Here is a 20,868-nt window from a genome sequence, read left to right on the forward strand (position 1 = left end):
CTTCTAGCTTTTGCGAACTCCCTCATCCCTCTGCTATTTCCATCCTTCTTTCTCCTCTTTACTTGGTCTTAATTTGCCCTCTTTACTTCTTCTCTAATACACTGATGTTCAGTCATGTGCCATCATGACCCAAGAGTCTGAAGAGGTGATTTTCAAAGCCAAGCCCAAGTCGATACTTGTCTCCTTGCGGAGAATGTTCTTTCTAATTGGTCTTCGAGAGAACAAACTTCTCAAGAATGCGAGAACTGACGTCATGAAGAACGCGAGACAAATTTACAGTTTGAGATGGGCTGATGAACGGAGAACATCTTTACAGTTTTAGATGGACTGAAGAACAGAGAATGTCTTTACAGTTTCAAATGGACTGTGCGCTTGAGGTTCCTCCATCACTTCAGATAGACAGCTTTTCAGTTTCAACTGGCTCTGTACTATACACTATAGACTACTATACTGTTGACTGTACTACTACAGCACTGTTTGGACGTGGTGTCATTCTCACAATGAATCTAGGGGCTTCCCATTCATTCTCATTGGCCAAGTCACCGTCACCAATGCCTCTTCTGTTGGCAGTAAACTTCTAGGCTCTTAATGCCTCCTACGTTCTTTTGTTTTTGAGTTGTACTAGATACTACATCAAATGTGTCATGGAGGACACAAGAACGTACAAAAAAAGCGTATTCAGAAAAGACCTCCTTTTCATTCCAACCAACCACAACAGCAGCTGATTTCACTGATTAGTTTTCCCCTCTCTGAAGTTGTGCTAATCAGTGAAAATCAGCTGCTGTAATGTTTTGTTGGAATGAAATCCTGCATACTCTTGGCACATGATTGAAAACCACTGCGTAACAGTGGCCTAATCCAAACTCACATGCTTTGATGTGGTTTCCATTGTTTTAGTGCAGTTTTCCTGCTGAAAGGCATGTGAGGTGCAGACATACATTCATTTTTGCACACTAGATATGCTGTAATCGTTCAGATAGTCTTTTCTCTCACACTCGTATCCCTGTCACCGTCACACATTGCACATACACTCACTGGCCACTTCATTAGGTACATCTGTTCAACTGCTTGTTAACACAAATATCTAATCAGCCAATCACGTGGCAGCAACTCAATGCATTTAGGCATGTAGACATGGTCAAGACGATCTGCTGAAGTTCAAACCAAGCATCAGAATGGGGAAGAAAGGTGATTTAAGTGACTTTGAACGTGGCATGGTTGTTGGTGCCAGACGGGCTGGTTTGAGTAATTCAGAAACTGCTAATCTACTGGGATTTTCACGCACAACCATCTCTAGGGTTTACAGAGAATGGTCCGAAAAAGAGAAAATATCCAGTGAGCGGCAGTTCTCTGGGCGAAAATGCCTTGTTGATGGCAGAGGTCAGAGGAGAACGGCCAGACTGGTTCGAGCTGATAGAAAGGCAACAGTAACTCAGATAACCTCTTTACAACTGTGGCGAGCAGAAAAGCATCTCAGAATGCAACACGTCGAACCTTGAGGCAGATGTCACCGGTTGACAGTATCCCAGTATTAGTAATGTGTACCTAATGAAGTGGCCGGTGAGTGTATATTGACATTTATAATTCTCCACCTTTTCATAGTACACAAATCTCACAGTGTTTCTGTCCCCGTAAATTCCATTGCAAATTCTGCACACCCTGTTAATATCAATCCTGTTAATATCAATCCAGACTTTGTTTGGATTAGTTAGTAAAACCCTAACAACCACCTAGTACACCCTAGCAACCACGTTGAAAACACCCCAGCAACCATACTAATCATACTACCACCACAACTACTGCTACTACTACAACTGTTACTTCTACTACTGCTACAACTAGCCTCCTACTGCTGCTAATACTACTGCTCCTATTACTGCTACTACTGCCACTACTATTACTGCAAGTACAACTTCTTCAACCAGTACTGCAACTACTGCTACTGCAACTACTATTTGTACTACTACTGCTAGTACTTAGACTACTATTAGTACTACTACTGCTGCTGCTAATACTACAACTACTAATTCCTCTACTACTACTCCTTCTGCCACTAGTACTCCTGTTACTGCTACTACTACTTCTACTTCTACTGTTACTACTACTACCACTGCAACTACTACTGCTACTAAAACTGATACAGCTACAACTACTGCTGCTACTACAGCTGCTGCTGCTACTACAACTACTACTACTGCTACTACTATTATTACTACTGCTGGTGCAAATATTACTATTATTATTATTACTATTGTTACTAGTACTACTACTTTTACTACTGATGATCCTAGTAGTACTTTTTAAAGTATTATTACCTATTCTTCAATGTATTAATAACTAAATAACTTTTGTCTAAGAAATTAATTGCTTAAGCGGCAAGTGATTTTTTCCTCTTCTCGTTCTTCTAATGAATTTAATTTTCTACCTTTTCAAACTGAAGCAAGCATGCAAATTTTCTTCAGAAAATATAACCTTTTCTAGTTTAAAGATTATTATAGACAAATTTCAAAAACTCCTAGTTAATCCCAGTTAAACTCTCCCTGAAATCTGTTATAACCCCATTGTTACAAAATACATGGGCATCAATAAAAAAATAAGTAGTCTTTCCATTACATTTTTCAACAGCAACACTGAACGCAACACCTCTGCCTGTTCTGCATCATTGTTGTCATGCTTTCAGTCCGAATTGTGTCCTGATGAAGCATTTTGAGTCTAATACAAGATCCTATAAACTGTTATTGTAATGCTTTTGGCATTGGGTGTGGATTATTAGCTGGCACCAACGTTACGCACAGTCATGTTGTCTACATGGGCTGTGACAGCCTTGCAGTATGGAGCATAGCTGCATGACTATGCTTTAGCTGCAGGGGAACATAAAGGACACATTTACACCTGCTCATACATAACACTAGTTATTAATTTTCATTACACTCTGCATGGGGAGCACATTACATGTGACATGCACCTCTATGTAAACATGTTTTCCCCTGCACTGTAATAATGACATAGCTGTTGGGAGCATATTGAATGTGACCCTGGTAAAAAAGTATTTCAGTGCGGGGTGGGGGGTGGGGATGTTCACATGACACTCATTAGAATGAATACCACTACTGGTGTTGCAGCAGGCAACATATTCTCATTGATACCCTTTTTGAACAGCACACTCAAATTTGTGGAGTATATTACATATAAGTATGTATATTTAAAAACGAACTGGGCGGTGTGAGAGGCTCTGATTGCATGTATGTAGTGGTCGCAGGAACAAAGTATTAAACAGGCAAATCATGTATTTTTCACTTCTTTAGTATTACTTTTCATAACATCTCCCTCTCATCTCTAGTAAGCGATAATTAGGTAGCATTAAGAAAAAATAAACAGAAAAAAATAAAAATAAAATGACTTAAAATGACATAACTTACCATTGACCCCAACGGTGATGCAACCGTTCTCCAAGCATCCTTTTTGAGACGTTTATTCCTGTAGTCTTTCAAATAAAAGTTGTAGAGAACTGGGATGCTTTGAATCAACTTCTTATCCATTTTCCACTAGCCAGGTGGAACTATTGTTCATGAAATGAAATCACACTGGTAGGAAACAAGGAAGTGTTGAAATCTGACTGTTGGTGCCTGATGACCGAGAAACTTGTTGATTGCGTTGCTTGTGGTGTGGAAGCACAGCTTGTGGAAGTACTAGTACTGCTGCTTCATTGGAAGCTGCTTCAGATATGATCTAATCAGCTAATTCAGCTAATTACCAAATGTCAAGTAAATATGATGCTGCAGTCGTGGTGGCCAAGGTAGAAGCCGTATTGTTGGGTTAAAGCTGGGGTAGGCTATCAGTAATTCAAACGGTGTGAGAGAAGATCAGGCCTCTGTGATTGCCCCTGCCTCTCTTTTCAGGCTCTGCAAAATCTCACCGTTCTTGGTAGCCCTCAACCAATCAGGCGAGCTCTCTGCGAGGAGGCGTACCTACTGCCTGTCAATCACGCACTGAGCAAAATAGCTCAGTCTAGTTCTGACCACCCTACAAACTGCAGAGAGAAAACAAATATATCCACAGAAGAGATGACGTGCCATAATCCAAACTGAATACTGGGACTGGAATAACTTGTTGTGTAAGCAAGCAAGTTATTTTCCCCACTGCACAAGACTGTTCATCAGGAAGGAGTTGCATTCAGGTCAATCAGGGAGGGAGCAGAAAGGGAGGGCGTGGATTTTTTTGTTGTATACTTTAAAATTTTTGCTTATTTCTCCAAAGTTGCCTATACAGCAGCTTTAACAGGTTACTATAGCCACAAAACAGGGTTAGCCTCAGGGTTGCGGGGGTCGGCTACAAAACACACAAGTCCCTTCTAATGACTTCAGATCCCGTGGGATGCCTCCTTAACCTTCAAACCCATGCGCTAATTTGTGTGCGCGAGTCCACGGGGATGAGTGGGGGCTAATGAGGGACTACCCCTGCTGAAAGGGCAAGCTGGGTGTTAAATGCTGTGATGGAGATGAGTGGGTGGGCGAACTACATCAAGGCAACAATAGACCCAGCGGAAGCTGCAGCACAGAGGAACACATCTGGGTCATTTAGAGATCCCTTGCTTTCCATTAGATGTAGTGAGAAATAGGTGGATGGGTTTCGTACTTTTTGTCACATCAGTTCCGTTATACACAGACAATTATTTAAATCAATTACGGGAAATTAGTGTGTGTGTGTACGCCCACATACTCACACACGATACCTGAACATTGTGGGTTTTTTTTCCTATTGTGGGTTTTTTTTCCTATTGTAGGTTAATATAATATTGTATTAAATGATTGTGTACACTTGTGGTTCCTATGTACAGCTTCATTTAGGTTACATTATCATTTTATTATGTAGTGCTTGATATATGAATTACTAAATAAGACATACTATAATCACCTGGCTTTAAATTTCTTTGACATAACTATTAGGGTTTAAGCAGACCATCTGAGACTCGACTCAGACTTATGACCAAAGACTTGAGACTTGACTTGGACTTGTGAGCATGAGGGAGACCTGTCCATGTTGTTGCAATTCCTACTGGTCGCTGAATTTGGGGACCATGGGGATTAACAAAAGTACATCTGTATGTGTATCTGTAGAGGTTAACAAAAGTCATAGTTTAATTTAATAACCCAGGATACTACTAGTGACAACTAGTATAGACAACTAGTGTAGTATTGATCAGTTCTACAATAAATATGCTATCAAACAAGCATCATATCCATCATATCAGAGGTGGACGCCACTGGCTGGCTGATGTCCACTGGCCAGATATTTTGGCAATCTGATATATCAATCTAACCCTAACTGACCTTTTCCTGCTTGCCTAATGCACGCGTGTGCTTGTTCTCTGCAGCTGATAACACGGGGTGGCGGTGCTCTTCAGGTGTTGTGTGCCACCCTCGGCAGTCTGCCAGTGTCTTGGCAGCGGGCCCCCCCCTCTCCCCCCCCCAATCACCTGGCACCAGGGGGCCCAAACAGACCCTGGCCACCAGCCCAGGCCTGTCTCTAACTGTCCCCATGCCTTTCCAATCCCCCACTGGCTTACCTACCTACCTGCCTGCCTGCCTGCCGAACGCCTGTTTGGCTGGCCCCGTGTTCAAGCCAACATCTTGACTGGCATAGAGGGCACTGGCCCAAATTCCCTGTGCCAACACTTCGTTAAACCATGAATAATATATTTTAATGCAGTCTCTGAATGTGGCGTATTGTGGTGAAGAATTGTGGCGGCTTCTACAGGGATTAGACGATCTTCTATTCTCCTGTTTCTTGACCCAGATCCTTGTTTTTTTTAAGCATATTGAATGGAGGAAAATTTAGTATTTTATGAACAAAATGGCTAGGAATATCATCGAGGAAGTGAACAAGACACTCCTCTACCTCCTAAAGTGCCCGTCAAAGTGCCCTTTTTTGTTTGTGTGAAAAATCAAAGGGGGTCAGATTCTTGTCTACACTCACCACTTTATTAGGTACACCTCTCCTTTTATGTAAACAGCTTTTAATGGTGTCAGACAACAAACAGGTACTTATTGGTCACGTAAGCACTCATGACACTGTAGGCTGCTTGGGATAAAACTGTTTGTACACATAAACACTCACAATACTGTAAGATGCTTGGGATAAAACGCTGCGTCTGCTGTTGTAGAATACTACTCACAAAAGCTAACGGACTAATATAGCTACGATGCTAACGTGGCACCCGGATGTTACGTAAAACACATCACTTCTTTTGCGACACTACTATTTCCCTCCAGTGTAGGCCTAGTATCCAGTACACCGCCGCGCAGAATCGGCTGTTCAGAGTCTAATTTTACGTCGATGATTTCGTTAGCGAAACGTGAATGTTTTACCACAAAAAAGTCATCAGATAGAGCTTTAAATAACTGTATAGTGTTGTCAGAGTTTACTGTCGTTCTATTGAAAATGATGAACATCCATTTTACCGTCTATTGCGTACCATCAAAATGCGAATGCAGCATTAGCCTTTGTGGACACTCGCGCTATATCTTTGACAAATGTCTGTGCACAACTAATCCCTTAGGAGTTTAAGATAAGATAAGTAGGAATTGGTGGACAATGCCAAGGAAGTCAAGTATGTGTCAAGTATTTTAGTTTAGTAGTTTAAGCCAGTGGTTCTCAACGTGGGGTCCGGGGACCACCAGGGGTCCTTGAGGGGGTTCCAGGGGGTCCCCAGCAAATTGAAGAATTGTTAATATTCAGCATTATTTAATTTACTAAATTACTAATTATTTAAGTTAACACGATTAGAGAATGTAGAAGAATGACTATTTTGATCATAGCTTCTCTGTTATCCTCTGCTTACAATACAGATAGTCATGGAATTCTGGACAAAATCATATCTAACAATAACAATATTCTCCGATTTAAAACGAGATAAAATCTCATCAAATGGGGGTCTATGGTTCTATTGTGGACTAAATTAGGGGTCCCTGACGTGAAAAAGGTTGAGAATCACTGGTTTAAGCAGACATGAAAACTCAGAATTCATTAGTATCTCTCTTTGTCACAATGCTCTTATCCAGTTCCAATGCCCCATCTATTTCTTTATTAATATCTGTTGCCTTAACCAGGTCTCCACCATTACTTTTCCTGTTAATGCCTCCCTTTCTACTCTACTGTCATTGTCAGAAACTGTTTTCATAGGCACATCCTGGTGGCTTGGTGTATTAAAGTGTAGGCTATACTAACTGTATACTTGCAACATCTAGTACATTATCTCCATCACATGTAGTCTCTTTCCCACTCTCCATTCAGTTCAGTTCAGTTCAGTTGACTGGGTGCTTTATTGCCATGACACAATGATTTCATACGTTGCCAAAGCAGTTGATCAATTTAATTACATTCATGACATACACCTCTCTTTCTCCCATCCTTCTTGGCTCCATCCATTGTATGCTATCTCAGTAAAGCCTTAAAATAGAGATTATCAGATTAATGATCTCACTCTCTTCCCACTCCCCTCTCTCTCCCTCCACTTTATCTTTCTCATCTTTTCCTTTTTTATCCATTTCCTGACCCATCTCCCCGTTTCTTTCCCTTTTTCTTTTTCATTCTCTCTCCCTCTATTTCCCTCCCTGTTTTGTCTCCTCACTGTCCCCCCCGCTTTCTCCCACTCTTTCTCTCTCCCTCTCTCTGTCTCCTCCAGCTGTCAGAGTTATTTGTCTCCTTCGAGGAGAGGCCTCGGGGCGCTGCCTCCTTAGCCCAGGTCCACAAGGCGGTGCTGCATGACGGAAGGATGGTGGCCGTCAAGGTCCAACACCCCAAAGTCCAGACGCAAAGCTCCAAGGACATAGTGGTAATGGAGGTGTGTGTGTGTGTGTGTCTAAACAGGTACAAATGGCTTCTCATGTAGAAACATCCCACTTGTGTCCTCAAGGTAGCCAGTACTAATTTGCCGTTAAATAAATGGGCTTGTGACTGGAAGTTTGCTGGTTTGAATCCCCAGACTGGCTGGGAAAATGTTGGTAGGGAAAGTGAATGAAACTGTCTGAATGAAAAATCGTATTCCTATCAACAGAAAAAATAGATGTTTGCAAAAAGCCTTCTTTGTCTTTGGACATCTTCAAATCTAAAAAAGATAGACTTTCCATGCTGCACTCCAGAGATAGTTTAATGTTAGGATTAATGGTGTTAAGGTATTCATGAAAAGAATTGAGCTCCGCTTCTTAACCAGACCAGAACAGGCACACATCATCAATGTAACGCCCCCATCAGAAAATACGGTCAAAGAACCTGTTTTTGCATGGATCCAGTAAGTCATGGATCATTTCCTTAGTGTAGCTATGCAGTCTGTCCTTGTAAATGTCACAGTGAATTTGAGGCTTGGTCTTTCGACATTTTCGCTCCACCTTCTGGCGCTCTGGCTTTTTCATTCGCACAGTATTTTTTTGTTTGTTATGGGGGCAATAATGTTGTCAATAATATTTTTTTGAACAACAGTTAAAATTGTTCACCCGGGTCATCACGAGATGATACTGAGCGCAATGTCAACTTGGAAAAGTGACTAATAAACATGTCAGCTGCCGCGGCAAGAACGCACAGAAGTGGTTAGAGATTGCAACAGAGTAGCAGTTACTGTGATGTCAAGGCCTTTAGAGATAAACAAGTCCAGTATATGGCCCTGACTGTGACACATCAAATTATGTTAGGGCGTCAAGACTCAGACGAAGGATATTGAGACAGTGAGATAGTAAATAACAGGGTTCTTTTAACTTGACAAAAAATGCAAAGTGAAGACAGAGAAAAAGCACTGATTATAGCCTGATGGGCTGAAACATCAAATGTGTCTTTGTCTTCCCTTCTTTTTTGCACTATGTCAAATTAAAATAACTTTTTTTTACTCTCTAATGGTATGGGGCATGAAAACAATGGCATAGAATAGAATATATAGAATATCGGCAACTGGCAGCTTAAATCCCAAAATGTCCCATATTCATATCACTCAAAATTTTAGTGTATATATAGATGTACCTGATGATGACGCTGGTTGTGATTGTGATTCTGAAGGTGTTGCTGAGGGCGGTCCATTGGCTTTTCCCTGACTTTGGCTTCATGTGGTTGGTGGAGGAGGCCAAGAAGAACATGCCGCTGGAGCTGGACTTCCTCAATGAGGGACGCAATGCTGAGAGGGTGGCCCGCATGCTGGCCCACTACCCCTTTCTTAAGGTAAGGAGATGCGCACACACACACACACATTCTAATTCTAATTCTTTAATTTTTCTGGTGGCCTTTTTCTTAATCTGTCCATTTATAGTTTCAGAACTTTCACTAGGTTTTTTTTTTTGTCCCTAAAGCTTTTTATTTTTTGACCTATCAGCACCAAATTTAGTACACATACAAAAGGGACCTTGATCACCAATGCTCAATTGGATAAAAAAAATGGGTGTGGCCATAACTCCTCAACGATCCAAAGATCATAAAAGTTGCTACAAATGTTGAGCAGGGTTAATGAAGCATCTGTGAAGTAGCATTTTAAAAGCCACCCATATGGGGTGCCAAAAATGTGTATATATATATATATATATATATATATATTTTTTTTTTTTTTTTACATCCAACCCTAATAGTAGTATTCGTTTGAATAAAAATGGAAACACTTTGTAACATTTGTATTCATGTGCTCAAATTTGTGTGCTTTGAACAGCCAAAGGCCTCATGTGATGTGTGTGACTTCTCAGGACTACGCCACAAATTAATTGAGCTACTGCATTTTAATGTTTGTGAGTCTGTACATTGATAGGAATAATTGTTATATATGCATTAGTAAAGGTGACAAACTTGATGCACGTGGACTGAAAGCATAAATGAAGACCAGTTCAAGAGCTTCCACCATGGTCTCCATCTGTAGTAATAGTAGTAGTAGTAGTAGGTTTGCACAGCAAGCTGCCGTAGGTTCTTGTATAGACAGTTGACATAAGGAGGATTTAGTTGATAGCCACTGATTATGTTAGCACAGGTCCCACCTCCCAATGTCGTTGTTGCTACTTAAAGGATAAGGCCGGTGTTTTTTAATGCATTGCTTACCGTCAACAAATCCTATGAAAATAACCAGCAAATCTCGTCCATGTAGCCGGTGCCCAATGAAGCCATGTCCCAGCAGCCATAGAACTCCATTGTATTAAAAAAAGGATTAAAAACACGTCACAGAGCCATGCCGTTGCTCTGGCAGCATATTTCATCATCACGATGCACCGGGCCAGCCGACTTTTTCCTCAAACAACTTAATAAGCCGGCTGTAAACACGTTTGCGATCTCAGGAAAGTAGTTCCGTAGCACCGAAAATAGTCCCCGGCGTAATGAAGAATTTGTTCCCATTTGAATTTGATTTGGTAATAACTACAACAGCCTGACTTTTCATGGTAACAGTTCAAATTGAAACTATGTCTTTGTGAGCTGTATTTCAAGGTTTTTAGCTTACAATTGGAGCCAATGACTTCCGGGTTGACGGCTGAAAACAGTACGTGGGAAGTCAGAAAGTAACGGGAGTAGAGCAAACGCATTGTTGATTTTGTTATTTTCATAGGATTTGTTAACGGTAAGCAATGCATTAAAAAACACCGGCCTTATCCTTTAACGGCCAGCATACTCATACTGTAACAACAAAGTATCATAGCAGTACTGTATTTTTAAATATTGTGAAAAATCCATGAGTAAGCAGCATAAAAAACTCCTCTTGCTTCTGTCCAACAGCCGCCATCATGGAGCCTGTGAGCAAGGCACTGAAGCCTCCAACTGCTCTACTGTGGTTGTACTAGGCAACCCCCAGTGACCACCAGTAGACGACTGTGGTTCTACTGGGAAGCTCAGATTTTTCCTCTCATTTCTACCCCCTACCCTCTCTTATTGGAAGCAAATCACTTCTAGTGTTTAAAGCCGCACCAGAGGGCGGATTAGCTTTTCGACACTATTGATCTGTCACATGGGAAATGTTCCTTGAGTTAGGATTTGACATTCGCACGCAGGCACGCACGCACACACACACACACACCCCAAAGATAGTATCTTATCTTTAGCAGGGGAAGCCAGAGCAGCTCCCAGCTCTAATGAATACTTAATGCCATTACACAGGACATGCAGAGCTAGATGTGTGTGTGTGTGTGTGTGTGTGTGTGTGTGTGAGTGTCCCTTAAGTTGTAACAATTGCAACATTACAAGTTCTGTTATTACTTTCCTAGTATAAAGTTCAATGTTCAGTATGATGTTCTCGTTTTCTTTGTCCTCCTTCACCCATATCGCTCTTTCTCTGCCTCCTCTGTGTCTGTTTATGCCCCCCACCCCCCACCCCCTCTTCAGGTTCCTCAGATCCATTGGGATTTGTCCACAAAGAGGATCCTGACCATGGACTTTGCCGAGGGGGGACAGGTCAACGACAGGGACTATATGAGGAGGCACAGCATCAACGTCAATGAGGTGCTGCTTGCTGCCATACCTGCTGTGTGTCTGTGTCTGTGTGTTTGTGCCATTTCTGTGTTGGCTCTGTGTGTGCAGGTGTATTTTGTGTGTTGGAAATGTGTGTGTGTTGTCCACAGGAAGATAATGGTTTATTGACCAATAATCCATGTGCTATCGTGCACACTCACACACACACACACACACACACACACACACACACAAAGCTTATTTCACTGTGTGCCAGCTAACATCCTGAGGTGTAATCTCTACCTTTCCATCTCTGTCTCTCTGTCTTCCTATGTTCCTGTTTCCTTCTTGTGTCAGGACCCCACATTCCTTTACTCTTACTTTAAATAAATAAATGTGTGTGTCTCAGTCAAAGAGAGAGAGAGTGTGTGCGAAAGAGAGAGATATGAGCACTCCTTGTTGTAGTTCTTAAGTCTTGGTATAGCCAAGTCACAGTATAGCCGCAGTCTTTAACAACACAAACCACAATAATAATCATACATCTGTCAAATAAGACCAATATAGGAACAATTACATGAAATGAACAATTGGCCCATATCAACAAAGAATAATTGATGTTGCTGGCTCTGTATATGTGTGTTGAATTCACACATATTCACACACCCATTTTATGTGCAAATGTGCAAACAAGAACCAAAATAAACAAGTGAAACGCTAGTTATTTTCTTGCCAGCTGTGAGCAACTTGAAAATATATGAAAATATTTCAATGAATAATACAATCAAATCACCCATAATGGCTCACTACTACAACTTGACTAGCATTACTGCTAACAAGCTAGCTAGCAAAGCCTGTTACGCAAATGGTAGTCTACATCCTCAACAAAGGATTAAACTCCCACTTACAACAAAGAAGTCCAACAAACAACATGCAAAAACCTAATTCAACCAATCTAATGTTGTGAAATGACACGACTTATCTGGGAAACCAGGGAACTTGAAATGAATCTTTGCTAGCTAGCCAAACGCTTCTACGAGCAATTTGAATTGTAGAAAATTGTGAAATGGCAAAAATCTATCTTCCAATGCAAGAGCAGAGAAAACTAGCATCAGCAAGAGCAGTAAGTCACAGTCCAGCTGGTCTATAAGGCTTACTACCACAGGCACTTCAGACATGACAGTTCAACAATGACCTAATGAAAATACTACAGGCTCTTGTGTGAAAGTTGTGTCCCCCAGTAATGAGGGGGACACAACTTGTACACACAACACAACTTTCCTGGTAACTATTTTCATAGGGTGTTTTGCAGAGAACAGAAGCAACAAAAGAGACAGAAGCAAGAAGCAATGATATGTACAGTATATATATATGTGTGTATATACTGTATACACACACACACACACAGTCAGCATCTGTCTTTGATCGGCTGATTGTCTTTGATTGCCTGAGGGCTTGTGTTAGATAAAGAGTCATTGCGGCACCTCCTCATTTTCAGCTGACTGCAGGGGCGTCTCTTAGTGGGCTTTCAGCTTTGTGCTCAGCAGATGTGCAGGGCAAAGCGCCGGTTTGAAACCTTATCACTGTAGGGCCAGGTTGAGTTTGTGGGACTGATTATCACCTACATATTCACAGCTGTGTCATGGTACAGTGCAGTACGATCGATAAATACACAGATATTGTCGAGATTTTCAGCAGCACATTTGGGGATCTACTGAATGATGTGAATGTGTGTTAGGCCTGTGTTCCAAGATGCATGTGTGTGCATTTGTGTGACTCTCTATGTATTTGTATGTGTACTCATGTATGTGTGTGTGTGTTTATATGCATAAGTGGACTTACGCATATTTTCATGTGTGTGTGAGTCGTACGAACTTTGAGAGGCCATACCTGCTACATTATAAGTAAACTGATTGGCCTAATGAGGGAAAATCCAGCAGTGAGATGCATCATTCCCACAAGTTTAGTAAAAATTTGATCAGTGGTGTCTGAGATATGATGCATGACAGCACACAACTGAATCCACAGACAATGACCAGCCTCGGTAACATAATTTTAAATGATTAGCCCAAACAATGAGTACATTTACATGCACACCAATAGCCCAGAAGGCAATATTTCAATTACAACATAGACATGGTTCAATGTAACACAATTTCGGTAATAACCCAGTTTGCATAGATTTGTTTAATAATCTACCGCTCGTCAATGCACTGTTTTTGCTCAGTTTTTGATTCTGAGTGTCCTATATGGAGCATGTCTATCCGCAATGTGATCGATTATGTGAGAGAAAAAATTAAGAGCTATTATTGAGCTATCTCTCAATAAATGAGTTGTGCAGATCATACAGGAACCCCTCTTCAACAAAGTGTTTGACATTTATTTTAGTAATGGTTCGTCCTTGGTATCTTTTGTTTCTGGCATCCCTAACACATGCTATTGGACAGTGATCACTGATATCCTGGGACAGAGTATGGGATTTATTTGTCATAATGTCTATCAATGTGGAATTTGAAGGGTTCTTTACATTAGGCCTTGTTGGTTTAGAGATCAGTGGAGAGAAATTTAATTCAGAGCTCTTTTAGCTTACATGAGCTATTAGAAAGCCAGTCAAGATTAAGATCACCCATGATAAGTAGTTCAGAGGAGGCGTAGGTGTACCACAGTTTACTAATGCCTACCAGTGTCTCACTGTCTGCTGAGGGAGGACGATAAATATCCATAATGGTCAGGTGGGAATCACCTCCAGGGCAAAGGTCCAATACAACATATTCATATTCTTTAGGTACTGAGGAAGAGTTCACATACAGACAAACAGTTCTTTATGTATATCAATACTCAATACTCAACCTCCTTTACCTTTGCTGTCGCACCTGAAAGCATTATATCCATCCAAAGCTACGTCCACATTTGAAACTTTGGAAGATAGCCAGGTTTCAGTAAAAACAAGAATATCTGGGATGGTTTCATTTATGAATGCATTGACAAAGTCTATTAAGATGCAGCAGACCATGCCCATGACGTGTCATGGGCATGAAATGTTGCTAACTCAGTCATACTATTGCTGGTGGATCGTGTGGTGGAAGGAAGTTGAGTTGGTGGAGGGGCTGTTCTGTAGATGATGCAACCTTTGTAGATGGCCCTGCTGCAACTGGTGTAGTGTGGGAGGGGGGTGTAGCTGGGCAGGAGGGTAAAGGTGAAGTAGAAGGAGCTTGAGGATGAGATAAGGGCTGAAGGGGCTTCGATGGCACCAGCCCATCCAAAGCCTGGAGCGTATTAGAGAGCTGCAGGCTGATACCAGAAGGGGCCCGAATGGATGAGGTTTTTAGGCTTAGCACCAAGCTGCACCCGGGGGTCCTTCTCAGTGCCTCCAAGAGCGTTGCCCATCCAGGGAACAGTTGTTTCATTTTGGCCCATCAAGCCATTGTTCTGGACAGGATTCGGGGCGGCAGGAGCATGGGCGCATGAATCCAAAAGCTGCTCATCCTCTTTTATCTGATGTAGCAGGGTACATCCAACTCTATAATTTTTTCTGTCAGGGAGAGACAGCTCATGCAGTTAGGTGAAGAGGGCAGCACAGGCATTGTTCAAACACAAACATAAAATCCCAGAAATGAATCCAATCCACAGAATCACAGAAAGCCAAGGAGAAGTCCAGTGTGAAATTCACAGTAAAGTCCGATAAAATCCAATAAAAAGACAAAGAGAGGAAATAACCCTACTCAAGGAGAGGAGAAGAACGTAAAAAACAATTCAAAACGGGTAAAAATGAATTTATTAACAGATGTATTTAGAAACAGGCAAAGAAGATAGTTAGAGTGCCTGCCCTTCCCTTGGCTAATCCATAAATTGTAGGGGAACTGAAACCGGCTTGCCAGCAAGCATATACACTACAGCAAGTCAATGCTATATGTGTGTAAACGTGTAAGTGATCAGCTTACCGGCAAGGTTATCAGCTGCAGAACGCCAAAGCCGGGTCGACAGCACAGCCGGGAAGTGAAAACTTACCTTCTGTGCTCTTAACCACTGATCACTTGTGACCAGCCAGACGCTGTGTGATTTATAAGCTGGACACCATGGCATTCTAACCTGGCAATTTCATACAGGTTAGAATGCCCAAGCAATTCAGGACTGTCAACAGAGAGGTAAAGTAGCAACAAACACACTCCCGCACCGAGTAGTGAGCAACCTGTGAGCCTGGGAGCAACGTAACCTGCAAAAGTGCAGATCTTTGATAGCAGTTTCAATCATACTCCATAGTCATGAGTGCTGCCTAGCATGTGGCATGCCAAGAATGGTACCAGCATAAATGTGCTTTGCACTCTTATACTCACACTCGTTCTGGAACCTCGACAGAAATAATCGCAGCTTCATTCATTGGAACATGAGATGTATTACTGGAGGGCTAAAACTGCTGTAGAGCTAAAAGATCATGAACCATATGTTACAATGAATGAAGTCACTCACATAATTGCATATATGCCTAAAACCGACAACTGTGTGACTGTTAGATGGTTTATTTCAAGCCCTGTCTATTGCAGCTAACAGGTTATGTCACATTGGGCCCCATATACCCACTACAGGCCTTTTTCACATTGGACCCCATAACATCTACCCAGTAAAGGCAAACAGAGGATTGTTGGTCATTTCAGGTATAAAGATGGATAATGCGTTAGCTAGCCAGTTCAGAAAATTGCCAAGGAAAATTTAAATCTTTTGGTTGACAAGTTAAATACACTAGAACACATTATTTCATCACTCACATTGGGTTGAAAATAGGACTGAATGTTTAGTTAACTCTTTCTCGACATTTTCACAACACAACTTGGCAGCTCTGCAGCTCAGATTAAACTGTCTGCACCTGTCATTTGATGGTCTGTTTGTTTAATGAGGCCCCGCTTCCCAGCATGCGGTAGTTTGCCAATTTTAAGCACTGTGATTGGCCTGAAGGGCCAAACACTGCCCAGCTGACAAAGTTTGGTGCAAAAAACAAACCGAAGCAGTAGAGGAAAAGTGGTAGGGACAAAATCAAATTTTCTGATAGGGATATGTCCATATCAGTTGGATAAAAATCGATGTGCATAGTTGCTGAAGTGGAACTGTAGACATGTACTCAAATCATCTTTCACTCCCACCTTGCCTACCTTTATTGTAGAGAGGCGAAGGCAATACTAGAGATGCTAACTATGTTGATTTCATAGAAGGGAGATGGCGAGGGGATTCTTAAGCTGTAATTTTACTGGCTAGTAAGAGTGGGCTACTATATGTTCAAAGCAGCAAGAGTTGCAGCTTGCGACTTGTTTAAGCACCCTAAACGTTGTACAACCACTGGTGCTGCTCTGTATGTATTTTTTTTTTTTATTGATTGAATAAAAAGAAATGTAATCAGAATGCGCATTCCTCATCAAATTCACTCCTGGAATGCCGTTTCGGCCCATTGACAGCCATTGGTATTTTAGACATGGCAGTTCAACAAGGACCTAATGAAAATCTTAGACACATCACTAGGGCAAGCTTAAAAATGTATAAATGTGAAATGTTCATTCAGATTACATTTTCATTCAAAGTTTTTCCTAATACACTACCTGCAGCTGTACTCCATGATGTTTTTGCATCTGTAGCTACATTATAGATGCACTATGTAAGTTTCAGGCCCAAATGCAACAGTAGTGGGTTGCCATGATTGCAGGCTCAGTCCAGAATCATACCTCATAAGGAGACATCCCTGAACTTGGCAACCATGGATGTCACTCCTCTCTCTGGCTGGCGATATGCTTGGGAAAATAACACATACACACACACACACACACACACACACACACACACACACACAGAGGAACAGATAGGGAAGACAATGACAAATACACAGTACACAATAAATCCTTTATTGGGCTCTTTATGCGCACATGGACACACATATTCACACACACACAAATACACACATCCACACACATTGGCTGGCCATTAACCAGTGATGATGAGCATTATTAGACAGCTGATGAGATAGATAGGGGACATAATAAAACACACACACACACACACACACACACACATACACACACACACAGAGCGACAGAATGGATAGAATTATTAAGTGGCGGTGGCGCCTGCTGCCCCCTGTGTGTGTGCGTGTGCGTGTGTGTGTGTGTGTGTGTGTGTGTGTGTGTGTGTGTGTAATCAGAAGATGGATGAGGGCCCAAATAGACTTTCCTCTGGACTCGGCCCCACAACGTGACCAGAATGGACCAACGCTTTACTTATTTTTTTGCATTCGCGACCAGAGGATTTTTGCCGCTACCCCGTGAAGTTTTGTGAAAATAAAACTTGATATAGGCAATATTTAAGATTTGGTGGGGAGGGGCTGTATTTGAGGATAAATTGTTTTGTTTGCTTGCATTGTATATGTGTAGGTGAATGTGTGTGTGTGTGTGTGAGATAGAGATCTTGTTTTTCTTTCTTTGTTTGGGATACTTAATAACCTGAGCCTCACCTGAGCTGTGAGGCTTGCCCAAGTGTTTCGTTGTGCGTGAGTGCGGGTGTGTATCTATTTGTGTGTGTGCCCATGGATGTGTTTGTGCGCATGTGTGTATTTACATGGAAGCCGTGAGTAGGAGGCAGTCAATTCTTCCTAGGCCTGAAAACAACTCAATGGGCCTAACCCTAACCCTTATTTTTCTTACCTGAATTTGTTCTTTGGCACGGTCAACCCCAACAATGGCGCAGCCAACCCCGACACATCTGCTGTTATTGGAGCGACCTTGAGGACCATAATATATCAAATTCCCATATTCTGCAATAGAACAGACTCAAATAAAAAGATGTCCATGTTATTGTTGGCCTGCCAAACAACACAAGAGCAATAGATTGTAGGCTACATGTGTGCATCAAATCTCCAAGTCTCCAAAAGCATTTGTCATTTAAATCGCAAGCAATACCACTCTATAAACATTCAGTTAATTGATGCTAACCTGTCCGTAGGTAAAAGAGCTTATTCCCTGACCTCATGACCCTCAGCGATTATATAATTATCATATGTGCACCCGTTCTGCCACTTAGTGCACCATAGGTGTGCTGGAAGACTGTGTTTGGACACTGCAGGCAGCTCCTACAGTCAAAACCAACATTATTATTACATAGCCCAAGGTCTGAACTTACCATCTGATGGAGATGCTGCTTGAATTAAACCAGAGTCCAACTCTGCCGATGACTGGACACCTGACAGCGCAGTCTCTTCTGTTATTTCCCTCCTGACTACTACTTGTGTTTGAGTTTTTCTTCTTGGGTCTCTTTTCCCTTCTCCACCTTTCCAGTAGTGTTTTCCATTTGCATAGCAGGCCTTTTATGGAGTTGCCAGGGCGTCTACCTATGCTAATCAGCATCAACAGGCACATGCATCCAATTTACGAAGTAGCATTCATCAACAGATACACCTGGGTCTGCGCATGTTTCATGAATCCCACATTTTCAAAATTTCTCACATTTTCTCAAAATTTTCTTAATTTTTTCTCAGTTTTCTTAATTTTTTCTCAAAATTTTCTTAATTTTTTCTCACATTTTTCTTAAATTTTTCTCTCTCTGTCTCCATCTCTCTCTGTCTGTCTCTTTCTTTTCCAAAATATATTTGTAGCACCTTTGTGGGGTTAGACACACACACCAACATAGACGAGGGTGGCATTCAACCACCCACACCGTTTATTAATTAGGGCTGCAACAGTAACCTCATGATCATGGAAATGTTACTGCCTTAACAGCTTTTTGTGTTTTATTCATTTGTTTGTTCATTCATTTATCCATTTCATTATTATTTTCTCCTTTTTGCTTGTAATTATTACCTTGAGCTGCACCTTACCATGTAATTTCTAATAATAATTAATATAATAATAATTAATGTTGATTTGTTCTCCATTCGTTCTCCTGCTACTTGCCACACTCTGTTTACACTCCTTTACAAATTCTGGCAACAGGGATTTGTTGCTCTTTGGAGAGAAGTGAAGCAGTAGATTGGTTTGGCTCAAACAGGGCGAGTAGTTTGATAGTATTCAATTAAAGAATGTCTTGGCTTCAGCAACCTTACTAGTGATGCCTACACAAAATGCACACAAAAGTCAATAACAGCATATTGCCTGAACAGTTTTGTCTGGACTATTTTTGTGCTGTGATTTTATTTGCAAGGGCGTATAGCTGCTATGTGATGACCTAGCTGTAGCCTGGTTATAGCTTTCAGCCGTGTTATTGTAGTAATTATTTTTGTTGTATTGTTTTGGATTTGAGTAAGGGTGCATTTTTCAAATCAGAAAAATACAGATATTTGTGAGCCAGGTTAGATGGACCTAAAAAAAAAAGGCATCATCGGCATATTAGAGCAGAAAGGCCGTAATATTAATTTGAGTAGGGACAGATACATAGACATAGAATAGGCTGATGTCATATATAACATTTATAGCCTAAGATAATTTGGAATGTTTGTCCCTAGATGGGTTTAATTTGAATAATCTGAAATAATTTGAAAGTGGCCATAATCTGAAAGCACAAATTGAGAATAAGGCCTATGTAGCAGTAGTGTATGCAGAAATATTCATATGGGTGGGCCTGCATATAATTGGGTGGGTAAAAACTGGAGCACTCTAAATGTAACATGCGGTAGGCACATACCAGGCTATAAACACTTGCCCAGTCATTGCAGACCCAACACTGTTTCCTGCATAGGCTCTTCAATAATGAAGTAATGTCCTCATTATCATATTCATTGGTAGAGTGATGGCTGCATGAAGTAAATTAAAAAGTTCAGAAAGATGTCTTTGGGACAGGAGTCAAGAACCTCGATGAGTGATGGATAGGATCGACCCCCATCTACCTTTTATTTTATCTGCTGTACAAAAACAGTTCAGGGTCCTGCACAGAAAATCCACAATGGGCAGTGGCTGGCTGTAGCTCTGCCATTTGCCTAAACAAGTCTGATCCTGGTGGAAAACTTGCTTCGGCCTTCATCATCATTCATTTTGAGCTCCATAAGTTTTCTGTCCAATATCGCATTCCATAAAATATGTAAATCACACGTTGGTCCTTATGGGTGCTACTCTCTCCACTGTAGACGTGTCATGACAGTTGCCAAACTTGGCTGGCAGTTTCCTGTTTCGGGAACTGGCAACATCCCAGTTCTGAATATCATTTTTGACCATTAAGTCATCGGTGAGCCTAATTGTTCTCTCAAATTTACCATCGGAGTTGTTTCTGAGGCAAGTGAAAGTGCCTTTTACCCCCTCAATCAGATCGATACAGAGGGGGACTGTTGGCTTTTGGTGTCAGAATCACCATATACTATAATAGAATAAAGTTTGCACCCCTGACAATTTCAGTCATGGGTGCTGGGAGAAAAAAACATAAAAATATATAAGGCTCCCGCACACCATCCACTTGCAAATCACATTTATTCTTCATTTCTCCTTCTTCAAAGCATCAAACGAGTCAGAATCA

The 20,868-nt window shown here is 41.3% G+C and overlaps 1 protein-coding gene across 1 annotated transcript in view; it reads left to right on the top strand.

Annotated features, from left to right (window-relative positions):
- adck1 (aarF domain containing kinase 1) overlaps positions 1–20,868 on the top strand; it is a 119,618-nt gene that overhangs the window by 54,334 nt on the left and 44,416 nt on the right. Inside the window, exons 5-7 of the mRNA XM_071914338.2 lie at positions 7,685–7,843; positions 9,046–9,204; positions 11,332–11,448. Of these exons, the coding sequence (XP_071770439.2) occupies positions 7,685–7,843; positions 9,046–9,204; positions 11,332–11,448 (435 nt within the window). The remainder of the gene's footprint in view (positions 1–7,684; positions 7,844–9,045; positions 9,205–11,331; positions 11,449–20,868) is intronic.

This window comes from Centroberyx gerrardi, chromosome 17 (genome assembly GCF_048128805.1).
Source record: "Centroberyx gerrardi isolate f3 chromosome 17, fCenGer3.hap1.cur.20231027, whole genome shotgun sequence".
Classification (NCBI taxonomy): Eukaryota; Metazoa; Chordata; class Actinopteri; order Beryciformes; family Berycidae; genus Centroberyx; species Centroberyx gerrardi.